At 53.3% G+C, this 24391-nt stretch overlaps 1 protein-coding gene across 9 annotated transcripts in view; it reads left to right on the top strand.

Moving 5' to 3' along the window:
• Window positions 1-24391, top strand: part of LOC119953474 (mycbp associated protein) — a 229365-nt gene that overhangs the window by 71505 nt on the left and 133469 nt on the right. For all 9 annotated transcript variants that reach the window (XM_038777797.1, XM_038777791.1, XM_038777794.1 and 6 more), the window contains exon 5: window positions 9075-9249. In XM_038777797.1, coding sequence (XP_038633725.1) covers window positions 9075-9249 — 175 coding nt within the window. The remainder of the gene's footprint in view (window positions 1-9074; window positions 9250-24391) is intronic.

Below are 24391 nucleotides of genomic sequence, written 5' to 3'. Positions count from 1 at the left end.
CGCTGAACTGTGGGGGCGTCGGTCCTGGGGGCAGTGGGAGTCTGGGGTGGGGGGAAGGGGGGGGGTTGCTGGTGATGGGGGGTGTGGCCGAGATTCGGCGGGTACCAGGTCCCGGAGGGAGACCGTGTCCTGTCGGCCGTCGGGATACTCCACATACGCGTATTGCGGATTTGCGTGGAGTAGCTGGACTCTTTGAAATTAAAAATGAAATGAAAATCGCTTATTGTCACGAGTAGGCTTCAATGAAGTTACTGTGAAAAGCCCCTAGTCGCCACATTCCGGCGCCTGTCCGGGGAGGCTGGTACGGGAATCGAACCGTGCTGCTGGCCTGCTTGGTCTGCTTTAAAAGCCAGCGATTTAGCCGAGTGAGCTACGGACCAACGGGTCCGACTTCTGCACCCGCACATGTTTCCGGAGCAAAATGGGCCCGGGGGTAGCCAGCCAGGTCGGGAGCGGGGTCCCTGAGGAAGACTTCCTGGGAAAAACAAGAAGACGTCCATGAGGCGTTTGGTTAGTGGCGGTACAGAGAAGTGACCGGATTGAGTGGAGGGAGACTGGGAGATTTCTGGACCGTAGGGCCAGCAGGACGGTCTTCCAGACCGTACCGTTCTCCCTCTCAACCTGTCCGTTACCCCGGGGGTTGTAGGGTGATGCCCTGCTGAGCAGGAATTGACGCAGCTCATCACTCATAAATGAGGAGCCCCGATCGCTATGAATGTATGCGGGGTAACCGAACAGGGAGAAGATGGTGTGCAGTGCTTTGATAATGGTGGTCGTGGTCATGTCGGGGCAGGGGATGGCGAAAGGGAAACGGGAGTACTCGTCAATCATGTTGAGGAAGTACGTGTTGCGGTTGTTGGAGGGGAGGGGACCTTTGAAGTCCATGCTGAGACGTTCAAAGGGGCGGGAAGCCTTTATCAGATGCGCTTGTTCAGGGCGGTAGAAGTGCGGCTTGCACTCCGTGCAGATGTGGCATTCCCTGGTCACTGTCCTGACCTCCTCGATGGAGTAGGGCAGGTTGCGGGTCTTTATGAAATGGAAAAAGCGGGTGACCCCCGAGTGGCAGAGGGTTCGGAAGCAGTCCACTTGTGCGTTGGCACAGGTGCCGCGGGACAGGGCATCGGGAGGCTCTTTTATCTTCCCAGGACAATACACGATGTCGTGGACAACTCGATCCTCCACCGCAAGATCCTATCATTCTTTATCTTGCCCCTCTGTGCATTATCAAGCATGAAAGCCACTGACCGTTGGTCTGTGAGGAGGGTAAACCCCCTGCCGGCCAGATAGTGCCTCCAATGTCGCACAGCTTCGACTATGGCCTGGGCTTCCTTTTCGACCGAGGAATGGTGGATTTCGGAAGCGTGCAGGGCACGGGAGAAGAAGGCCACGGGTCTGCCCGCTTGGTTGAGGGTGGCCGCCAGAGCAACATCCGACGCGTCGCTCTCGACTTGAAAGGGGAGGGACTCGTCGATAGCACGCATCATGGCCTTTGCAGTGTCTGCTTTGATGCGGCTAAAGGCCTGGCAGGGCCTCCATCGACAGGGGAAACGTGGTGGACTGGATGAGTGGACGGGCTTTGTCTGCGTAATTGGGGACCCACTGGGCGTAATAGGAGAAGAAGCCCAAACAGCACTTGAGGGCTTTGAGGGAGTGGGGCAGGGGGAGCTCCATCAGGGGGTGCATGCGTTCAGCGTCGGGGCCTATCACTCCGTTACGCACTACGTAGCTGAGTATGGCTAGACGGTCTGTGCTAAACACGCATTTATCCTTATTGTAGGTCAGGTTAAGGACTTTTGTGGTACGGAGGAATTTGCGGAGGTTGGTGTCGTGGTCCTGCTGGTCGTGGCCGCAGATGGTGACATTGTCGAGATACGGGAAGGTTGCCCGTAAACCGTGTTGGGCCCATCTCCCTTTGGAAGACCGAGACCCCATTTGTGACACCGAAAGGAACCCTTAAAAAGTGGTAGAGTCGCCCATCTGCTTCGAACGCAGTGTACGTTCGGTCACTCGCGCAGATGGGGAGCTGATGGTAGGCGGACTTAAGGTCCACTGTGGAAAAAACCTTGTACTGCGCGATCCTGTTGACCAGGTCGGAGATACGTGGGAGAGGATACGCGTCCAACTGCGTAAACCTGTATATGGTCTTGACTGTAGTCTATGACCATCCGATTTTTCTCCCCGGTCTTAGCCACCAGCACTTGTGCTCGCCAGGGGCTGTTGCTTGCCTCGATAACCCGTTCCTTCAGAAGCCATTGGACTTCGGACCTGATGAAGGTCCGGTCCTGGGCACTGTACCATCTGCTCCTGGTAGCGACGGGTTTGCAATCCGGGGTGAGGTTTGCAAACAAGGATGGGGGATCGACCTTGAGGGTCGCGAGGCTGCAGACAGTAAGGGGGGGGGCATAGGGCCGCCGAAGTTAAACTCTGGAGGTTGCACTAGAAATCTAACCCCAGGAGTGTTGCCGCGCAGAGGTGGGGAAGGACGAAGAGTTTATAGTTTTTAAACTCCCTCCCCTGGAGCATATGGTCTGCTATGCAGCACCCTGTGATCTGGACCGAGTGCGAACCGGAGGCCAGAGCGATTCTTTGTTTTACCGGGTAAACGGGAAGTGCGCAGCGTGGCGAGGTGGACAAAACTTTCTGTGCTCCCGAATTCCAGCAGGCAGCTCATCTCGTGGCCGTTGAGAAGGATCTTCGTTGTCGCCGTGGACAGCGTGCAGGGCAGTGACTGGTCCAATGTTACTGAGGCGAGTCGTGGCAGGAACTCCGAGTCGTCATCCGGCAGCGAGTGGTCACTTGCGGGGTCCTCCGGTGCCGATCCAAGATGGCGGCACCCATCGGCCGCACGTGGTGGGGGGTGAACAAAATGGCGGCGCCCGGGGATCGCACATGGAGTCGGGGGCCCAAAATGGCGGCACCCGAGGATCACTCGTGGCGGTGGGGGGTGGGGGCAGCGAGGTCCCTGGGCCGCACGGGGCCCATGAGGAGCGCGCGGGGGGGGGGAGACGCGCGGTCGCTGCTCGGGACTGCAGCGACCGTCTTGGACTGGCAAACGGCCGCAAAATGGCCCTTTTTGCCGCAGCTTTTACAGGTTGTGGTGCGGGCCGGGCAGCGCTGGCGGGTGTGCAAAAGTAGCAGCGGGGCTCCGTGGGTTTATCGGGGTGCCCTGCGGCGCAGGCCTGAGGGGGTCCGAGTCTGAGGAGCTGAGGGGTGTTGCGTTCCATGTTGCCCAGGGGGCCACTGCCCGGTCGGGAGTGTACGTGCGGGCGTTGCGATTAGTGACATCGAGAGAGGAGGCGAGGGCCCGTGCCTCGACGAGGCTTAAAGTTTCTTTCTCTAAGAGTCTCTGGCGGATCTGGGAAGATTGAATACCCGCAACGAAAGCATCTCTAATTAAAAGTTCGGTGTGTTGGGGCCGGGTTTTGGCGAGAGATGCCGGGGTCAGCAGAAGCTGACTCACGGAAGTACCATGGAGGGTGCGTCGCGGCTAGGAGGGGTCCTAGCCTGGTTGGGGGGGGGGGGTACCGGGTTGCTGCTGGAATGGCCAGGAAAGGAGCTGGTGTGCGCCGGGGGGGTAGAGGAGAGGCGTTATCGCCATGGGGAACGGGTTGGGCGGGGTGTGCTGGCCTGGGGCGAGCAGTCGATGAGCTATGGCTAGTCGGAGGGGGGCGGGGTGCCCTCTGATCCGACTTATCACCTGGAACGTGAGGGGGCTGAATGGGCCGGTTAAGAGAACCAGGGTATTTTCTCATCTGAAGGGGCTGAAGGCGGACGTGGCTATGCTCCAGGAGACCCACTTGAAGGTGTCGGACCAGGTTCATCTGAGGAAGGGGTGGGTGAGGCAGGTTTTCCACTCAGGATTAGACGCGAAGAACCGGGGGGTGGCGATTCTGGTGGGGAAGAGGGTGGCGTTCGAGGCGTCTGAGGTGGTGTCGGACAGGAAGAAGGGCAGATATATTATGGTGAAGGGTAGGCTGCAGGGAGAGAAGGTGGTGCTGGTTAATGTATATGCCCCGAATTGGGATGATGCTGGCTTTATGAGGCGCATGTTGGGCCGCATTCCGGACCTGGAGGCAGGGTCCAGTTCAAGGACAGGTAGGAGATCGGCGGCGGCCAAGGTGCTGAGGGGGTTTATGGACCAGATGGGAGAGGTGGATCCCTGGTTTGGGAGGCCGAGGGTGCGGGAGTATTCCTTTTTCTCCCATGTCCATAGGGTTTACTCCCAAATAGATTTTTTCGTCCTGAGCAGGGGATTGATCCCGAAGGTGCAGGATGCCGAGTATTCGGCCATAGCAATTTCAGACCATTCTCAGCACTGGGTCGATCTGGAGATGGGGGAGGCACGGGACCAGCGCCCGCTGTGGCGCCTGGATGTGGGGATGCTGGCTGATTAGGAGGTGTGTAGGAGGGTCCGGGGAAGTATTGAGGGGTATCTTGAGACCAACGACACGGGGGAGGTCCGGGTGGGGATGGTCTGGGAGGCTCTGAAAGCAGTGATCCGGGGGGGGAGCTGATTTCCATCCGGGCCCACAGGGAAAGGAGGGAGAGGAAGGAGAGGGAGAGACTTGTGGGGGAGCTCCTGGATGCGGATAGGAGGTACGCGGAGGCACCGGAGGAGGGGTTGCTGGGGGAACGGCGTAGTTTGCAGGCCAAGTTCGACTTGTTGACCACCAGAAAGGCGGAGACACAGTGGAGAAAGGCGCAAGGCGCGGTATATGAGTATGGGGAGAAGTCGAGCAGGATGTGGGCGCCGGGGCCGGATGGGTTCCTGGTGGAATTTTATAAGAAGTATGCAGATCTGGTAGGCCCCCTGTTGGTGCGAGCCTTCAATGAGGCATGGGAGGGGGGGGCTTTGCCCCCGACAATGTCACGGGCGCTGATCTCTCTGATCCTGAAGCGGGATAAGGACCCCTTGCAGAGATAGAGGACAGCATATGGGCAGACGCTTTGAGTAGAGTAAATACGACCGCAACATGAGCCAGGTTCAGTCTGATCCAGATCAAGGTCGTACATTGGGCCCACATGACGGTGGTCCGGATGAGCAAATTCTTTGGGCTGGAAGACAAATGTGCTAGATGTGCCAGAGGACCAGTGAATCATGTACACATGTTCTGGGCGTGTCCTAAACTCAGGTGGTACTGGCAGGGATTCGCGGACGTCATGTCCCGGGTATGGAAGACTGGGGTAGCAATCAGTCCTGAGGTGGCATTTTTGGGGTTTCGGAGGATCCAGGAGGAGAAAGAGGCCGGCGTCTTGTCCTTTGCTTCCCTGGTAGCCCGGCGACGAATACTGTTGGCATGGAGGGACTCAAAGCCCCCGAAGTCTGAAGTATGGCTTTCGAACATGGCGAGCTTTCTCGGGCTGGAGAAAATTAAGTTTGCCTTGAGAGGATCACTGTCAGAGTTCACCCGGATGTGGCAGCCACTCGTTGACTTCTTTGTGGAGAATTATTCATCAGCGGGGGGAGGAGGCAGGTTCTTGCGAGAGGGGAGCTGATGCTTGTAGTATGTCTTGTTTGCTTTTTGTACATTACGGTATAATGTTGCTGTTTTATATCTCAAAAATACCTCAATAAAATTGTTTATTAAAAAAAATTAAGTACTCCTAGGTCAGGTATAGCACAGTTAGATACCAAGTAAAGCTGCCACTGTAGTGTCCACATCAAACACTGCAGATCAATGAGTCTCCCGTCAGTGCTAGGGAAACTATTGGAGAAAGTTCTGAAGGAGAGAATCTATCTCCACTTGGAGAGTCGGGTAGGTGGATTGGCTATGCTAAATTGCTGCTTAATCGAAACAAAACTAAAATAGAACACTTGGGAGGCAAGGTTTGAGCAGCGATAGTCAGCTTGGCTTTGTCAGAGGGGGGTCATGCCTAACAAACTTGATTGAATTTTTTAACGAGGTGACCAGGTGTGTAGATGAGGGTAGTGCAGTTGATGTAGTTTATATGGATTTCAGCAAAACTTTGACAAGGTCCCACATGGGAGACTGAGAAAGCAGGCAAATGTACATGGGATTTATGGTAATTTGATTCGGTGGATTCAAAATTGGCTTAGTAGTAGGAGTTAGAAGGTGATGACAGATAGCTGCTTTAGTACTTGGAGGCCAGTGTCCAGTGGCGGTACCATAGGTATATGTGCTGGGTCCCTATTATTCATCATTTATATAGAAATTGTCTCATTGGGCAGATGCAGCATGGGTTCATGAAAGGCAAGTCATGTTTGACTAATTTAGTGGGATTCTTTGAGGACATTATGAGTGCGGTGGAAAACGCAGTGTATCTGGATTTCAAGAAGGCATTCGACAAGGTGCCGCACAAAAGGCTGCTGCATAAGATAAAGGTGCATGGTGTCACGGATACGGTATTAGCATGGATAGAGGATTGGTTAACTGACAGAAAGCAAAGAGTGGAGATAAATGATTGTTTTTCTGGTTACCGATCAGTGGCTAGTGGTGTGCCTCAGGGATCAGTCTTGGGTCTGCAACTGTTTGAATTTAAACGGAGGGAGGTTATGTTGCAGCTGTATAGGGTGCTTGTGAGGCGACATCTGGAGTACTGTGTAGAGTTTTGGTCTCCTCGCTTGAGAAAGGATGTATTGGCACTGGAGGGTGGGCAGAGGAGATTCACCAGGTTGAATCCGAAGTTGAGAGGATGACTTTATGAGGAGAGCCGAAGTAGACTGGGACTATACTCATTGGAATTTAGAAGAATGAGAGGGGATCTTATAGAAACATATAAAATGATGAAGGGAACAGATAGGATAGAAGCAGGGAGGTTGTTTCCACTGGCGGGCGAAACTAGAACTAGGGGGCATAGTCTCAAAATAAGGGGGAGCAGATTTAGGACTGAGCCAAGGAGGAACTTCCTCACCCAAAGGGTTGTGAATCTGTGGAATTCCCTGCCCAGTGAGGCTGCCTCGTTAAATCTTTTTTTTAAATTTAAAGTACCTAATTGTTTTTTTCCAATTAAGGTCAATTTAGCATGGCTAATTCACCAAACTTGCCCATCTTTGGGTTGTGGGGTGAAACCCTCGCAGACATGGGGAGAAGGTGCAAACTCCGCATGGATATTGACCCAGGGCCGGGATCGAACCTGGGTCTTCAGCGCCGCAGGCAGTCACGCTAACCACTGCGCCATCGTGACCCCCCCCCCCCCCCCCCGTTAAATATTTTTAAGGCAAAGGTGGATAGATTTTTAAAATAAATTGAGAGTACCCAATTAATTTTTTCCAATTAAGGGGAAATTTAGCGTGGCCAATCCACCTCCCCTTCACATATTTGGGTTGTGGGGGTGAAATCCACGCAAACACCGGGATAATGTGCAAACTCCACGCGGACAGTGGTCCAGGGTCGGGATCGAACCTGAGACCTCGGCAGCAGTGCTAACCACTGTGTCACCGTGCTGCCTCTAGGTAGATAGATTTTTGAACATTGAAGTAATAAAAGGTTATGGTGAACGAGCGGCTAAGTGGAACTGAGTCCATGATTGTATTTAATTACGGAGCAGGCTCGAGGGGCCAGATGGTCTACTCCTTCTCCTAGTTCTTATGTAAACAACATAGATGATTTTGTGGGGGGTAGGATGAGTAAGTTTGCGGATGACACAAAGATTTGCCGGGTGGTTAACAGTGAGGTTGAGTGTCTTGGGTTTCGGGAAGATTATAGACAGGTTGGTCAAATGGGCAGATAAGTGGCAGGTGGAATTTAACCCTGAAAAATGTGAGGTGGTGCACTGCAGAAGGAGTAATTTGGCAAGGAAGTATTCGGTGAACGCCATGACCTTGGCGTATTTGTCCAATATCTCTGAAGACGGGAGGGCAGGTTAATAGGATGGTGAAAAAGACATATGAGATATTTGCCCTTATCAATTGAGACATAGATTACAAAAGCAGGGAAGTTGTGTTGGAGTTGTATAGAATTTTGGTGAGGTCGCAGCTGGAATCCTGTGTGCAATTCTGGTCGCCACATTATAGGAAATATGTGATTGTACTGGAGAGGGTGCAGAGGCAATAGGGTGTTGCCTGGGAATGAACTTTTAAGTTATGAAGTGTGGTTGGATAGGCTTGGGTTGTTTTCATTGGAGAATGAAAACTGAGAAGACTGAGGGATGACCTGATTGATGTATACAACATTATGAGGGGCATAGACATGGTGGATAGGGAGCAGCTGTTCTACTTTGTTGAAGGATCAATAACAAGGGGGCACAAGTTCAAGGTGAGGGGCAGGAGATTTTGGGGCGATGTGAGGAAAAAAACTTATTTACCCAGAGGGTGCTGATGGTCTGGAATGCACTGCCTGGGATGTTGGTAGAGGCGAGTTGCTTCACATCCTTTAAAATGTACCTGGATGAGCCCTTGGTATGTCCTAACATTCAAGGCTGTGGACCAAGTGCTGATTAGATAGGTAGGTTAGGTGTTTTTCATGTGTCAGTGCAAACTTGATGGGCCAAATTTCAACGACCTAAGATGGTCAGAGCAGAATGTAGCAATTTTCTTTCCCGTGACCAGCATTATTTTTTGGCTACTTTTTTTTTGCCTCTAGCATGGGAATGCATGGCTGATGGTGGATGAGTGGGTAGGTGGGCATATGGGCAGGTGGGGATGTGTGGAAGGGTATGTGTGCAGGTGGGTGTTGGGAGATAAGCAGGTATGCGAACTGATGGGAATAGGTGGGCAGGTGAATGTGTGGGCATGTGGGCAAGATGTTATCTGCACCAAGTCATGATGTTTGGGTGGCACAGTGGTTAGCATGCTGCCTCACGGCGTCGAGTACCCGGGTTTGATCCCGGCCCCGGGTCACTGTCATGATGTTACAACTTTTGCAGTTCTGTGTGGAAGACTTGATCAACCAGCTGATCGTTTCCTGCCCATCAATTCTGAATGTTACCATTACAACCTGAGACTTTCATTCTGTTGGTGATTTGAGACCAGGTCCCATAGATAAAGAGGCAATATGACTTCTTACATCTGTTTCTAGTACAACTCTGTTCCTTTCTCCAGCACTGGCTGTGCTGGCCAGTGCTTAGTGGCAGAATGCTTATCTGCTTAACCTACTGTTTCCTATATTGTTCAGATAGCCAATGCAATCTCCGATCGTCATCCTACTGAAATCAGGCCCCAGGAGTTGCAGGTATATGACAAGAAGTCTAAAGACATTATTTATGCAAAATCACAAAATCAGGACCATGCTTTGGTGAACTGGCAGTGGCACATGGCAGAGAGGAAGAAAACGCAGCAACTAATCTCAAGTAAGTGGGACTTAATGAAGCTTATCACCGAGGTCAATGTCCTGTTTTATTAGTTAAGAAATAATCAATTTCAACTTTTCCTCTGCACCCTCTCTAAGGCCTTGACATCCTTCCTAGTGATGCCCAGAACTGTACACACTGCTCCAACTGGGGCCGAATTAGTGATTTGTTATGATTTTAGCGTGACTTCCTTATTTTTTGTATTCATAGAACATAGAACAGTACAGCACAGAACAGGCCCTTCGGCCCTCAATGTTGTGCCAAGCCATTATCACCCTACTCAAACCCACGTATCCACCCTATACCCGTAACCCAACAACCCCCCCCTTAACCTTACTTTTATTAGGACACTACGGGCAATTTAGCATGGCCAATCCACCTAACCCACACATCTTTGGACTGTGGGAGGAAACCGGAGCACCCGGAGGAAACCCACGCACACAGGGGGAGGACGTGCAGACTCCACACAGACAGTGACCCAGCCGGGAATCGAACCTGGGACCCTGGAGCTGTGAAGCATTTATGCTAACCACCATGCTACCCTGCTGGGTACCCTCATTGCCTCTGTTTGTGAAGTCACATATCCCTTATCAGCCTGCCCTGTCATGACACCTTGGAAGATTTGTCAACGCACAGTCTTTTGCTGATCATCACTACTGTCAACCTCCTATGTCTTGACCAATTTCATACCCAAAGTGTATTATGTGATACCTTCTCATATGCCTTTTGAAACTCCATGCACACAACATCCACTGCACTACCTTCATCAACCAACTTTGTGACGTCAACTCAATCAGGTTATTAGGCATGATTTGCTGAAATCTGTGCTGTCTATCACTTATTTACCTATGCTTCTCCAAGTGAGGAGCATTTTGTCCTTGATCATGATCTCCAGTAGTTTTCCCACTGTTGGCATTTGATTGGCTGTTCTGTGGTTATTGGGTTCAACCCTGTCCTTTCTTTAAATAGGGTTTTGATGTTTGAAATCCTCCCGTTTCTGAGACCAGTTATGAAATTGATTCATAACACTTTTAATTTGTGGGCTAGCATCAGAATAAACTTCTGGATTGTAATAAAATTGGTTCATTAATGTGCTTTGTAGATGGAAAACTGTTGCGGTCTGGACTACATGTGATTCTTGATATCCTCTGAAGTTATAAAAGCTAGAGATCAAAAGTGAATTGTGACACTTACTCGCAGCTCAACAACTGTATAAATAGTTGGGAAATAAATCTCAAGGGTCGATTTAAGATCCACCCAAGGATTCTCGAGGAAACAAAGGGAGAACCTGCAGGAACTCGGGTACTGAATGAATACTGGAGAGATGCCAAGGAAAAGGAGAATTCAGTTGTTACTCCTGTTTTTTTTTAAAGTAGAAAAAGTGATCCAGGACATGACTGACCAGTGAGTTTGACATTTATTTTGGGTAAAGTTATGGAAACCATTATTAAAGATAAGATGCAGATGTAAATAAATATAAGGATATAAATAAAGTTCCAAATATTAATCAAAGATGTGCAGGTTAGGTGGATTGGCCACGCTAAATTGCCCTTAGTGTCCAAAAAGGTTAGGTGGCCACAACATATACACCAGAATTGACTTCTTTGTGGTGGGGAAAACTGTGCTTCCGGGGATAGACAAAGTGGAATACTCCGCAATTGTGATATCAGACCACACTCCACACTACATGGACGCGAGGCTGGAAACGGGCAGGGCCCAACGCCCCACATGGAGGTTGGACATTGCCCTACTAGCTGACAAGGCCTTCAACGAAAAGATATCGCGGGCCATAGCAGAATACACGGAGAACAACCAGAACAGGGAGGTCTCATACTCAACATCTTGGGAAGCGCTAAAGGCCGGACGAAGAGGGGAAATCATCGCTTTCAAAGCGCAAAGAGATAGGAAGGAAAGGGCAGCTCGGCAGCAGCTGGTCGACTCCATCCTGGAGGTAGACCACAAATACTCCGAGGCCCCGACCGTAGAGCTCCTGGCGGAGAGGAAAGAGTTACAAAGGAACTTTGATCTACTCTCCACCAGGAAAGCAGTGCTTCAACTCCGCCAAGCATGTGGGACTCTATACGAACACTGAGACAAAGCCAGCTGCCTGCTGGCACACCAGCTGAGAAAGCAGGCAGCCACCAGAGAAATTGCACAAATCAGGGATACTCGAGGCGCATTAAAAACAGAGCCAGAAAAGACCAACAAAGCATTCAGGGCCTTTTACCAAGGGCTGTACACCTCGGAGCCCCCAATGGTGGAGTCCGGGATGAAACGGTTCCTTGATGGACTGGACATACCAGTTGTGGGGGAGGGCAGAAAATGGGGTCTGGAAGCACCACTAGCATTGGGAGAGATCACGGACAGCATAAGTTCCATGCAGGCGGGGAAGGCACCAGGACCGGATGGATTCCTGGCGGACTTCTACAAAACATTTGCGACAGCACTGGCCCTGCACCTGCGGGAGATGTTCACAGATTCGCTGGCCAAGGGCACACTGCCACCCACGTTAGCACAGGCCTCAATCTCGCTGATACCTAAGAAAGATAAAGACCCAACAGAATGTGGGTCATACAGACCCATCTCACTGCTAAACGCAGATGCCAAAATACTGGCCAAGATTCTAGCCAAATGGCTAGAAGACTGCGTGCCAGAGGTGATCGCAGAGGACGAGACGGGCTTTGTCAAAGGTAGACAGCTTACCTCCAACATCAGGCGCCTGCTGAACATGATTATGACCCCTTCCGGGGAGAGAACACCAGAGATGATCGTCTCCCTAGACGCAGAAAAGGCCTTCGACAGAGTCGAATGGAAATTCCTTAGAGGTACTGGAGCGGTTTGGGCTTGGAACAGGATTCACCTCCTGGGTAAAACTCCTATACAGCGCTTCCATGGCGAACGTACGAACAAACGACACCAACTCCCGATACTTCCAGCTGCATAGGGGCACCAGACAAGGATGCTCACTGTCCCCGCTGCTGTTCGCCCTAGCGATCGAGCCACTAGCAATTGCGCTCAGAGCAACAAAAAGCTGGAGGGGGATCCGAAGGGGCGGCAGAGAGCACAGAGTCTCACTCTATGCAGATGACCTGCCCCTCGACATCTCAGACTCACAAAGCAGCCTGACGCAACTAAAAGAGCCCACTTAACAAGAACCCGTATGAGTAGGTTCTTCCCGGAGGTGGAGGATAGATGTGAACAGTGCCAAGGAGGTCCGGCCAACCACGCCCACATGTTCTGGTCTTGCCCCAGACTCATGGAGTACCGGACAGCCTTCTTCGAGGCCATGTCCAAAATGGTGATGGTGAGAGTGGAGCCATGCCCGAAAGTGGCGGTCTTCGGGGTTTCAGACCAGCCAGATCTATTGCTGGGGAGGAGGGCAGACGCCCTTGCCTTTGCCTCCCGGATTGCCCTTCGTAGAATCCTGTTCGGAAGGCGGTCAGCAGCACCACCCAGAGCTGCAGACTGGCTCTCTTACCTCTCGGAATCTCTCCAAATGGAGAAAATTAAATTCGCCATCCGAGGATCGGACGACAGCTTCCACAGAACATGGGAGCCTTCACCCGATTTTTCCAGCAAACAAGCAGAAGAATAGCCAGGTAGTCAGGAACCAGGGGAAAGCAGCCAAAGCATGAAAGGGGGAGATAGACTGGGAGAGGGGGTGGAGGGGAACAACTCAGTCTAAGAGGATGGAAAGGTGAACCACGGCGGGGGGTGAGGGAAGAGACCGGGATCAATAGAGGAGAGCCATGGAGGTGGTGGGGGGGGGGGGGCAGGGAAACATTAACCAACTTGACATCCACAGGAACAGAGAAAAAGAAGAATACAGGCGGAGGACAGGAGGGCCAGCTGAAGACAACAGCGGCGAAATCCGGCCGGGAGAAGCGAGGGGCAACACCGGCATCAGACCCACTCAAGGATTGCCCTCCGGAAGTGCCTCGCCGGCACCATCAGATGCTTACTTATATATACGTATATATCATATCCTGTGTACAAAATATACTCTGTTCAAAAATCCAATAAAAAACATTTATTTAAAAAAAAGGTTAGGTGGGGTTACTGGGTTACGGGTGAGTGCTTAAGTGGGGTGCTAATTCCAAGGGCCAGTGCGGACTTGATGGGCCAAATTACCTCCTTCTGCACTGTAAATTCTATGATTCTATGATTTGGTTTATAAAGGGGCAGTCAGGCTTCCCTGATGGTCTAGTGGTTAGGATAAAGGGGCAGTCTTGTCAATATAATTTACTGGTTTCCTTTGAGGGTTTGTCAAGGAGTTTGATAAGAATAACAACAACAATTGGTATTCGTACAGCACCATTAATGGAGGAAATGATCTGAAGCAATTCAGAGTCGTGATCAGCCAAAATTTATACCAAATCAAAAAGGACTTATTTAGAGGGTGACTAAAAATGTTAGAAGCAGTTCAGACAATAACTACCAGGAATGGGTAGGTTGTCATATGAGGAAAGGTTGGGTAGGTTAGGTTTGCATCCACTACAGTTTAGAAGAGTAAGAGGCAACTTGATTGAAACCTTTAAGATCATGAGGGTTATTGACAGGGTGGCTGTAGAAAGGATGTTTCCTCTTGTCGGAGAATCTAGAACTAGGTTTAAAAATAACAGGTCGCTCATTTACAACAGAGATGAGGAGAAATTTCTGCTTTCAGAGGGTCCTGAGTCTCTGGCACTCTCTTCCTTAAAAAGGCAGTGAAAAAAGAATCCTTGAATATTTTTAAGTCAGAGCTAGATAGATTCTTGATTAATTGGGGGATGAAAACCTATTGGATGTAGACCGGGTTGACGTTACAATCAGAGCAGCCATGATCTTATTGGATGGAGGAACAGAATTGACAGATCAAGTGGCTTACTCCTGCTACTGATTCGGATGTTCGTATGTATGCAGCATTGGTCGGAGTGAACACCATAGTCCTTGTGAAGACAAAGTATTGCCTTCACATTGAGGATATCCTCCATCATGTTGTGTGGCATTATTACTGTGCCAAATGGGATTGATTTCAAATATGTAGAAATCCAAAACTTAACATCCACGAACAACAGTGCGCTTTTGTCAGCAGCAGAATTGTATTCAACCATAATCTAACTTCATGGCATATCCCCTATTCTGCTATTACTGTCAAACCAGGGGATCAACCCTGGCTCAATGAAGAGTGCAGAATGAATGCCAGGAGCAGCACCAGGTATACTTAAAAAATGAGGTGTCAATCTGGTGAAGTTACAACACAGGACTACTTGCCTATCAAAAAGCAGAGGCAGCATGCAATAGACAGGGCTAAGCAATTTTACAACCATCTAATCTGATCTAAGCTCTGCAATCCAGCTATATCCAGTCTACTGGTTGGAGTCATACCGAGCACAGGAGCTCCTCTGGATGGTGTCCAAGGCCCAACACTCTTTGGCAATTAACCTTTTTTAAAAAACTATTGTTACGGACTCCTGGTCAGATCCCAACAATGGATACTGCAGAACCGCGAAGTTTTAAAAACAATTTGAACACTGTGCGGAAAGATCGATTTGCTCAAGGTGTGATTGCATAAGAAATAGGGCTTGGTTATTTTTACAAACAAACCTTTATTAAAACAGAAGAAAACAATTTTTTAACTTTTAAATTTCAAACCTTTTTTTTAAAATGTAGACTACCCATTGTTTTTCCAATTAAGGGGCAATTTAGCGTGGCCAATTCACCTACCTTTCACATCATTTTTGGGTTGTGGGGTGTGACCTGATGTGTTGGGCAGGGTGGGTCGATGTGGACTGCACTTAGAACATAGAACAGTACAGCACAGAACAGGCCCTTCGGCCCTCAATGTTGTGCCGAGCCATGATCACCCTACTCAAACCCACGTATCCACCCTATACCCGTAACCCAACAACCCCCCCTTAACCTTACTTTTATTAGGACACTACGGGCAATTTAGCATGGCCAATCCACCTAACCCGCACATCTTTGGACTGTGGGAGGAAACCGGAGCACCCGGAGGAAACCCACGCACACAGGGGGAGGACGTGCAGACTCCACACAGACAGTGACCCAGCCGGGAATCGAACCTGGGACCCTGGAGCTGTGAAGCATTTATGCTAACCACCATGCTACCCTGCTGCCCACTTGATGCAGTGTAGCGAGAGACAGACCTCCAACACTTGATAAGATCCAACATGATTTTATTTAACATCTAAACTATTACAGTAGTCCCCCGTTATACCGCGCTCCGCAATACCGCAGTTCGCGATATACCGCGGGGGGGATTATGGACCCCAACTGTCAGTTGTGTCAATTTCAGCGGCCGGCTGATTATTTCAGTGAGAGCAGCTTCCCTCTCTGGATCAAAGTGAGCCGGCCGCTGAAATTGACACTGCCCGCTGCTCTCTCCCTCCAATCAGAAACATTAATACTTAAAAGTTGGATTGGAGGGAGAGAGCAGCCGGCAGTGTCAATTTCAGCGGCCGGCTCACTTTGATCCAGAGAGGGAAGCTGCTCTCACTGAAATAATCAGCCGGCCGCTGAAATTGACACTGTCGAGGGGGGGGCGGGTGTTGGGGGGGAGAAGAGGGGGGGCGGGTGTTGGGGGGGGGGGGGAGAAGAGGGGGGGAGGGTGTTTGGGGGGGGAGAAGAGGATCGCAAGATGGCGAGGTTTTTGCACTGAATTGATCCCTTAAGTGATGCTGTTTGGAGCTCCTTGGTCCTGATAGGGTCATCCATGACAGCAAGGTTGGTGTTGGGGGGGGGGGAGAAGAGGGGGGGGCGGGTGTTGGGGGGGGGAGAGGAGGGGGCGGGTGTGGGGGAGACCCCCCTGGGGGTGTGGGGGAGAGAGGGTGGACCTGCAGGTGTTGGGGGAGAGAGGATGGCCCTGCGGGTGTTGGGGGGGAGAGGAGGGGGGGCGGGTGTTGGGGGGGGAGAGGAGGGGGGCGGGTGTTGGGGGGGAGAGGAGGGGGGCGGGTGTTGGGGGGGAGAGGAGGGGGGCGGGTGTTGGGGGGGAGAGGAGGGGGGCGGGTGTTGGGGAGAGGAGGGGGGCGGGGGTTGGGGGGGGAGAGGAGGGGGGTGGGTGTTGGGGGGGGGAGAGGAGGGGGGCGGGTGTTGGTGGGGGAGAGGAGGGGGGCGGGTGTTGTGGGGGGGAGAGGAGGGGGGCGGGTGTTGGGGGGGAGAGGAGGGGGGCGGGTGTTGGGGGGGGAGAGGAGGGGGGCGGGTGTTGGGGGGAGAGGAGGGGGGCGGGTGTTGGGGGGGAGAGGAGGGGGGCGGGTGTTGGGGGGGGAGAGGAGGGGGGCGGGTGTTGGGGGGGGAGAGGAGGGGGGCGGGTGTTGGGGGGGAGAGGAGGGGGCGGGTGTTGGGGGGGAGAGGAGGGGGGCGGGTGTTGGGGGGGAGAGGAGGGGGGCGGGTGTTGGGGGGGAGAAGAGGGGGGGCGGGTGTTGGGGGGGGAGAGGAGGGGGCGGGTGTGGGGGAGACCCCCCTGGGGGTGTGGGGGAGAGAGGGTGGACCTGCAGGTGTTGGGGGAGAGAGGATGGCCCTGCGGGTGTTGGGGGGGAGAGGAGGGGGGCGGGTGTTGGGGGGGGAGAGGAGGGGGGCGGGTGTTGGGGGGGAGAGGAGGGGGGCGGGTGTTGGGGGGGGAGAGGAGGGGGGCGGGTGTTGGGGGGGAGAGGAGGGGGGCGGGTGTTGGGGGAGAGGAGGGGGGCGGGTGTTGGGGGGGGAGAGGAGGGGGGCGGGTGTTGGGGGGGAGAGGAGGGGGGCGGGTGTTGGGGGGGAGAGGAGGGGGGCGGGTGTTGGGGGGGGAGAGGAGGGGGGCGGGTGTTGGGGGGGAGAGGAGGGGGGCGGGTGTTGGGGGGGGAGAGGAGGGGGGCGGGTGTTGGGGGGAGAGGAGGGGGGCGGGTGTTGGGGGGGAGAGGAGGGGGGCGGGTGTTGGGGGGGGGAGAGGAGGGGGGCGGGTGTTGGGGGGGAGAGGAGGGGGGCGGGTGTTGGGGGGGAGAGGAGGGGGCGGGTGTTGGGGGGAGAGGAGGGGGCGGGTGTGGGGGAGACCCCCCTGTGGGTGTGGGGGAGACCCCCCTGGGGGTGTGGGGGAGAGAGGGGGCCCTGCGGGTGTTGCGGGAGAGAGGGGGGTCCTGCGGGTGTTGGGGGGGGAGAGGTGGGGGGGGGGGTGTTGGGGGGGAGCGGTTGTGGGCGGGTGTGGGGGAGACCCCCCTGTGGGTGTGGGGGAGACCCCCCTGGGGGTGTGGGGGAGAGAGGGTGGACCTGCGGGTGTTGGGGGAGAGAGGAGGGCCCTGCGGGTGTTGGGGGAGAGAGGGGGGCCCTGCGGGTGTTGGGGGACGGGGGAGGAGAGGGGGGGAGGGGGCGAGCCAGAGGGTGTGGGGAGGGGGCGAGCCGGAGGGTGTGGGGGGACAGGGGGCAAGCTGGACGCTGTGGGGGCGAGCAGGAGGGTGTGGGGGAGAGGGAGCGAGCCGGAAGGTGTGGGGGGAGAGGGGGCGAGCTGGACGCTGTGGGGAAGAGCAGGAGGGTGTGGGGGAGAGGGGGAGAGGGAGCGACCCGGAGGGTGTGGGGGAGAGGGGGAGAGGGAGCGAGCTGGAAGGTGTGGGGGGAGAGGGGGCGAGCTGGACGCTGTGGGGGGAGAGGGGGCGAGCCGGAGGGTGTGGGGAGGGGGCGAGCCGGAGGATGTGGGGGGAGAGGGGGCGAGCCGGAAGGTGTGGGGGGAGAGGGGGCGAGCCGGAGGGTGTGGGGGGAGAGGGGTCTAGTTGGAGGATGTGGGGGGAGAGGGGGCAAGCCGGAGGAAAAAAAAAAGAAATTGACACTGCCGGCTGCTCTCTCCCTCCAATCAGAAACATTAAAACTTAAAAGTTGGATTGGAGGGAGAGAGCAGCGGGCAGTGTCAATTTCAGCGGCCGGCTGATTTCAGTGAGAGCAGCTTCCTTCTCCGGATCAAAGTGAGCCGGCCGCTGAAATTTAATTGGATCCACGATGGGGGTTTTAAATTTATTTAAAAATCTATGCTAGCGCTTCCCATTGTGAGTCTACGGGGGTCTGACCTCTCCCCCCGCCCCCCGTAGACTCTCAATGGGAAGCGCTAGCATAGATTTTTAAATAAATTTAAAACCCCCATCGTGGATATCCGCGGCTCGGTTGCAACGCGGGTGGCTGTCTTGGACCCCAACACCCGCGTTATAAAGGGGGACTACTGTATACAGTTCAACTGTGGGTTGACACTATGCTGACTTGACTGGAGACCTGATGCTAGCCTGACCAGACGTACTAGCTACCACATGGTGTTTGCACTGGCTAGCTCACGAACTCTGACTGCCTCAGAGGCTGGGTCCCGAGAGAGCGGGAAAACTGGTGCTCTCTGGCTTTATAGTGGTCGTGTCCTGTCTGGTGATTGGCTGCTGTGTTCTGTGTGCTTACTGGTCATCCTGTGTGTCAATCACTGCCTGTCTGCACCATCATATACATAGATGTATATTATGACAAGACCCACGCAGACACTGGGAGAATGTGCAAACCCCACACGGACAGTCACCCGAGGCTGGGATCGAACCTGGGTCCTCAGTGCCATGAGGCAACAGTGCTAACAACTGCGCTACCAAGCTGCCCTTTAAACTTCAAACCTAAAAAGAACAGCTTACATGTATCTTTTACCACCAAATTTAATATCAACACTAAGAACAGCCTACATATATCTTTTAATGCAAACACATAATATCCCATTATGCAGCTCTCAACTCCACTTAGGTAGGCAGGCAACAATGATACTTGCATTTACAGAATATATTTCTGTTGTTATAGTACAGGGGTGGGCAAACTACGGCCCACGGGCCGCAAGGTCTTTATGCGGCCCACCAAGTCATAAAAAAAAATTTTTTTTTAAATTTTTTTTTAAGGTTAATGGGGGGGGGGGGGGGGCTGTTGGGTTACTTACTGGTATAGGGTGGATACGTTGACTTGAGTAGGGTGATCATTGCTCGGCACAACATCGAAGGCCGAAGGGCCTGTTCTGTGCTGTACTGTTCTATGTTCTATATGAGGCGCCCAGAATCATAACCGGGTGAAGTAATTATTTTACTTAATATACTATGCGGCCCTTTAAAATTGTGAATTTCTGAATGTGGCCCTTGCATGGAAAAGTTTGCCCACCCCTGTTATAGTAGGTCCTTTAGACCGTTTTTCAAAAGCCTGACTCGGTGGCAGCTTTTCATGGCCTCTCTCCGTGGCTTCCCAAATCCTTCTCATCACCTGTTCGAACTTGATTCATTTCTCCCTCTCTAAAATCTGCTGAGCTTCTCAAACAATGGCTCTGCCCTGAGGTATCCAGTCTTCAACTCATCCTTGCTACCTGGGCTTTTGATTGGCCACCCCCCGTTAACACAAAAAAGCTATGAATATGTAATTAACCCCCAATTTACAGAGGAAAGAGGCCATCAGCCTGTGTAATGGGCTAATAGCTGTTCCTGGCTGAACAGGAGCACCCTGCTTATTCCCATTAATTGAATAGGACAATGTAACTCCTGCCCGGTGTGGCCGTTTCCCTCTGAATCAGTGCTCGCAGTTTTACCCTCAGTTTGTTAACCACTCAATTGCCCACTACATTTTTTTTTATTAAGGTTTTTCTCAAACAGAATTTTTACATAACCAGTGAAAAAAATAAAAAATAAACAAAACCCATGTCAGTAACCCAGGTCTCCACACTCGGGGGTTTCGCGTCTCTCCACATTAACAAGATCCGTCCCCGGGCCACCAGGGAGGCAAAGGCCAGGACGTCGGCCTCCTTCGCTTCCTGCACTCCCAGATCTTCCGGCACCCCAAATATCGCTATCTCCGGACTCGGCTTTACCCGAGAGTCCAAGACCTTGGACATAGCCTTTAAAAAGCCCTTCCAGAATTCTTTAAGCGCCAGGCTTGCCCATAACATATGGACATGGTTTGCTGGGCTTCCTGAACATCTAGCACATCTGTCCTCAACCCCAAAGAGCTTGCTCATTCTCCTCCTCGTCATGTGTGCCCGATGTACCACCTTAAACTGAATTAAGCTGAGCCTGGCACACAATGAGGAGGAATTCACCCAGCCCACAGGCCCTCATCCAGCTCCGTGCCCAGCACCTCCTCCGACTTGCCCTTCAGTTCCTCCACTGGGGCCTCCTCCGCCTCCTGCAGTTCTTGGTAAATGTCCGACACCTTGCCCTCCCCTATCCAGATGCCAGAGACCACCCTGTCCTGTATCCTGCGAGAGGGTAGCAACGCAAATGTCCCCACCTGTTTTTTGAGAAAGGCGCGGACTTGAAGGTATCTGAAGGTGTTTCCAGGGGACAGACTGAATTTCTCCTCCAGTGCCTTCAAGCTAGGGAAAGTCCCATGTATGAACAGGTCCCCCATCCTTTTGATGCCTGCCCTGCGCCAACTTTGAAACCCTCTGTCTACCTTGCCCGGGACAAATCTATGATTATTCCTCATCAGGATCCAAACTGAGGCCCCCTCCTCCTTCTCCACTGACCCCAGACCGTCAGTGCCACCGTCACCACCGGGCTCATGGTGTATCGTGCCGGTGAGAACGGCAGCAGTGCCGTTACCAGTGCCTGTAGGCTGGTGCCTTTGCATGACGCCGCCCCCACGTCGACCCCTCCTCCATTACCCATTTCCTAAACATGGCTACATTAGCCGCACAGTAGTAGCTACAGACGTTCAGTAGCGCCAACCCCCCCTCCCTGACTGTGCTCTAAAAACAGTCTTTTAACTCGCAGGGTCTTGTTTGCCCACACAAATCCCGTGATAATCCTGTTCACCCGCTTGAAGAAGGATTTGGGGATGAAGATGGGAAGGCACTGGAAAATTAACAGGAATCTGGGGAGGACCATCATTTTCACGGTCTGCACCCTTCCCGCCAGGGAGAGCGGAGCATGTCCCCCCTTTTAAAGTCTCACTCCATCTGTTCTACAAGCCGAGATAGATTGAGCCTGTGGAGGGCATCCCAATTCCTAGCCACCTGTATGCCCAGGTACCGAAAGCTCCTCTCCATCACCTTGAGCGGGAGCTCTCCCAGTCTCTTCTCCTGACCCCTAGCGTGAATCACAAAAAGCTCACTTTTCCCCACGTTCAACTTGTACCCCGAGAAACTCCAGAAGTCCCTTAAGATCTGCATGAGCTCCCCCCTCCCCTCTAGCGGGTCCGAAATATACAGGAGCTGGTCATCTGCATAGCGCGAAACCCGGTGCTCCCCCCCCCCCCCCCCCCCCCCCCCCCCCCCCCCCCCCCCCCCCCCCCCCCCCCCCAACCAAACCAGCCCCTTCCAGTTCCGAGAAGTCCTCAGCACTATGGCCAACGGCTCAATTGCCAGGGCAAATAATAGCGGGGATAGGGGGCACCCCTGCCTCGTCCCTCAGTGTAGCCTAAAATACTCCGACCTCAACCGGTTCGTAGACACACTTGCTAAGGGGGCCTGATACAGTAGTTTGACCCACCCTATGAATCCCTCACCAAATCCAAACCTACTTAACGCTTCCCATAGGTACTCCCATTCCACCCGGTCAAAGGCTTTCTCTGCATCCATTGCAGCCACTACTTCTGCGTCCCCTCCTGAGGGCATCATGAGAATATTTAGGAGCCTCCTTACATTTGTGTTCAGTTGCCTGGCCTTGACGAAGCCTTTCTGATCCTCATCAATCATGCCCGGGACACAGTCCTCTCTTCTAGTAGCCAAAGTCTTGGCCAGCAGTTTAGCATCTACGTTTAGGAGCGATATCGGTCTGTAGGACCCACATTGTATCGGATCCTTCCCCCCCACTTGAGGATGAGTGAGATTGAGGCCCGTGACATCATCGAGGGGAGGGCTCCTCTCTTCTTAGCCTCGTTAAAAGGTTCTTAGCAGGTGTGGGCTCAGCAGTTCCAAGAATTTCTTGTAAAATTCTACAGGATAGCCCGACTGCATACTATCCAGGCCCTTAACTATCTCCTCCAACTCAATCGGGGCCCCCAGTCCCTCCACCAGATCCTCGTCCACCCTTGGGAACCTCAATTGGTCCATAAATTGCTTCATCCCTTCCCCTCCCACCGGGGGCTCTGACTCGTACAGCTGACAATAAAACTCCTTGAAGACTTTGTTGATCCTCTCTGGGCCCAAGACCGTGTTACCTGCCTTATCCCTCACTCCCCCAATTTCTCTGGCCGCCTCTCTCCTGCGAAGTTGGTGCCCCTTTCACCTTCCTCAGCTGCGCCTCCGCCTTCCCTGTGGTCAACAGATCAAACTCCGCCTGCAGTCTCCGGCGCTCCTTTAGCAGCCCCATCTCGGGGGTCTCCGCGTACTTCCTGTCTACTTTGAGTATGTCTCCCACCAGCCTCTCCCTCTCCGCCCTCTCCCTCTTCTTTCTATGGGACCTAATAGAAATGAACTCCTCTCTGACAACTGCCTTCATAGGCTCCCAGACCATAGCGACCATTACCTCCCCTGTATCGTTTGTTGTCACATAGTTTTGGATGCTCCTCCTTATCCACCCACAGACCTCTTCATCCGCTAGCAGTCCCACGTCCAATCTCCAGAGAGGGCGCTGCCCTCCCTCTGCCCCTAGTCGCAAGTCTACCCAGTGAGGGGCATGGTCTGAGACCGCAATGGCTGAATACTCGACCCCCTCCACCCCTGGGATTAACGCCCTGCTCAACACAAAAAAACAAATCCGAGAGTACACTTTGTGAATGTGGGAGAAAAAAGAAAACTCCTTCGCCCTTGGCCGCGTGAACCTCCATGGGTCCACGCCCCCCATCTGATCCATGAACCCCCTCAGGGCCTTGGCCGCTGCCGGTCTCTTTCCTGACCTGGACTTCGACCAGTCCAATGCCGGATCCAGGACTATGTTGAAGTCCCCCCCATTATTAAATTATTTGACTCCAAGTCTGGAATTTTACCCAGCATGCGCCTCATGAATTCCACATCATCCCAGTTTGGGGCATAGACGTTCACCAACACCACCCGGGCCCCCTGCAGCTTGCCACTCACCATTATGTACCTGCTCCCCCTTGTCCGCCACAATACTCCCTGCCTCGAGTGCCACCCGTTTGTCAACCAGAATTGCCACCCCTCTGGTCTTCGAGTCCAGTCCCGAATGGAACACCTGGCCCACCCATCCCCTCCTCAACCTCGTTTCGTCAGCAAGTTTTAAGTGCGTCTCCTGTAGCATGGCCACGCCCGCCTTTAATCCCTTTAAGTGCAAAAACACGTGGGCCCTCTTGACCGGCCCGTTCAGACCTCTCACATTCCACGTGATCAGCCTGGACTCCCCCCCCCCCCCCCCCCCCCCCCCCCCAACCCCCCCACCCCCCGGCCAGCCACGGGCCCGCGCCCCCCACTCACTCAAGCCCTCCCGCCGGCGGCTCCCCATCCCGACTCTCCATCTGTTCCCAAAAGTTGGCTCCCCTCAGTCAGCAAAGCAGTGCACCACCCCCCCCCCCCCCAGCCCCCCCATCCCAATCCCCCCTATCAAGCCCCCACTTCACACTGATTTTCCCCCCATTACACTTCCGTAAGTCAGCTGACCCATGCTGACCCCGGCCGCTCCCACCTCTATCTCCAACCTTACTGTTATCTCCTTGTTCGGGCCCACAACCTCCCCTCCCCCGAAAGGTAAGAGAGAGAGAGAGAGCCAACCAGATCATCCCCGAGAAACAAGCAACACATCCCGGGCATTACCCCGCCCTTAGAAAAAAGAACAACCCCCCCCCCCCCCCCCACCCTCTGTGGCTGAGCTCCGCCAGATCAGAGAACGTGGCAAAGGGCCCAGAGGGCAAAACAACAAACAAAAAGAACAACTCACCATCACATAGCCCCCCTCCAGCCTAAATTCTGCTTCCAATCTTAGATTAGGACAACACCCGTTTACACACATGTAGCTGTCCTTTAGCTCGAGTCCAGCTTTTCATGCTTAATAAATGTCCACACCTCTTCCGGCGTATCGAAATAGTGGTGCCTGCCCTGGTACGTGACCCAAAGCCTTGTCGGATGTAGCAGACCGAACATCACCCCTCTGTTGTGGGGGACCGCCTTAGCCCGGTTGAATCCTGCACGCCTCTTAGCCAGTTCAGCTCCTGGGTCCTGGCATATACGAATCTCACAGTTCTCCCACTTACTGCTCCGCTCCTTCTTTGCCCATCGCAAGACACGCTCCTT

Source organism: Scyliorhinus canicula, chromosome 18, assembly GCF_902713615.1.
Source record: "Scyliorhinus canicula chromosome 18, sScyCan1.1, whole genome shotgun sequence".
Taxonomy (NCBI): Eukaryota; Metazoa; Chordata; class Chondrichthyes; order Carcharhiniformes; family Scyliorhinidae; genus Scyliorhinus; species Scyliorhinus canicula.
This window is presented reverse-complemented; position numbering and strand designations above follow the sequence as displayed.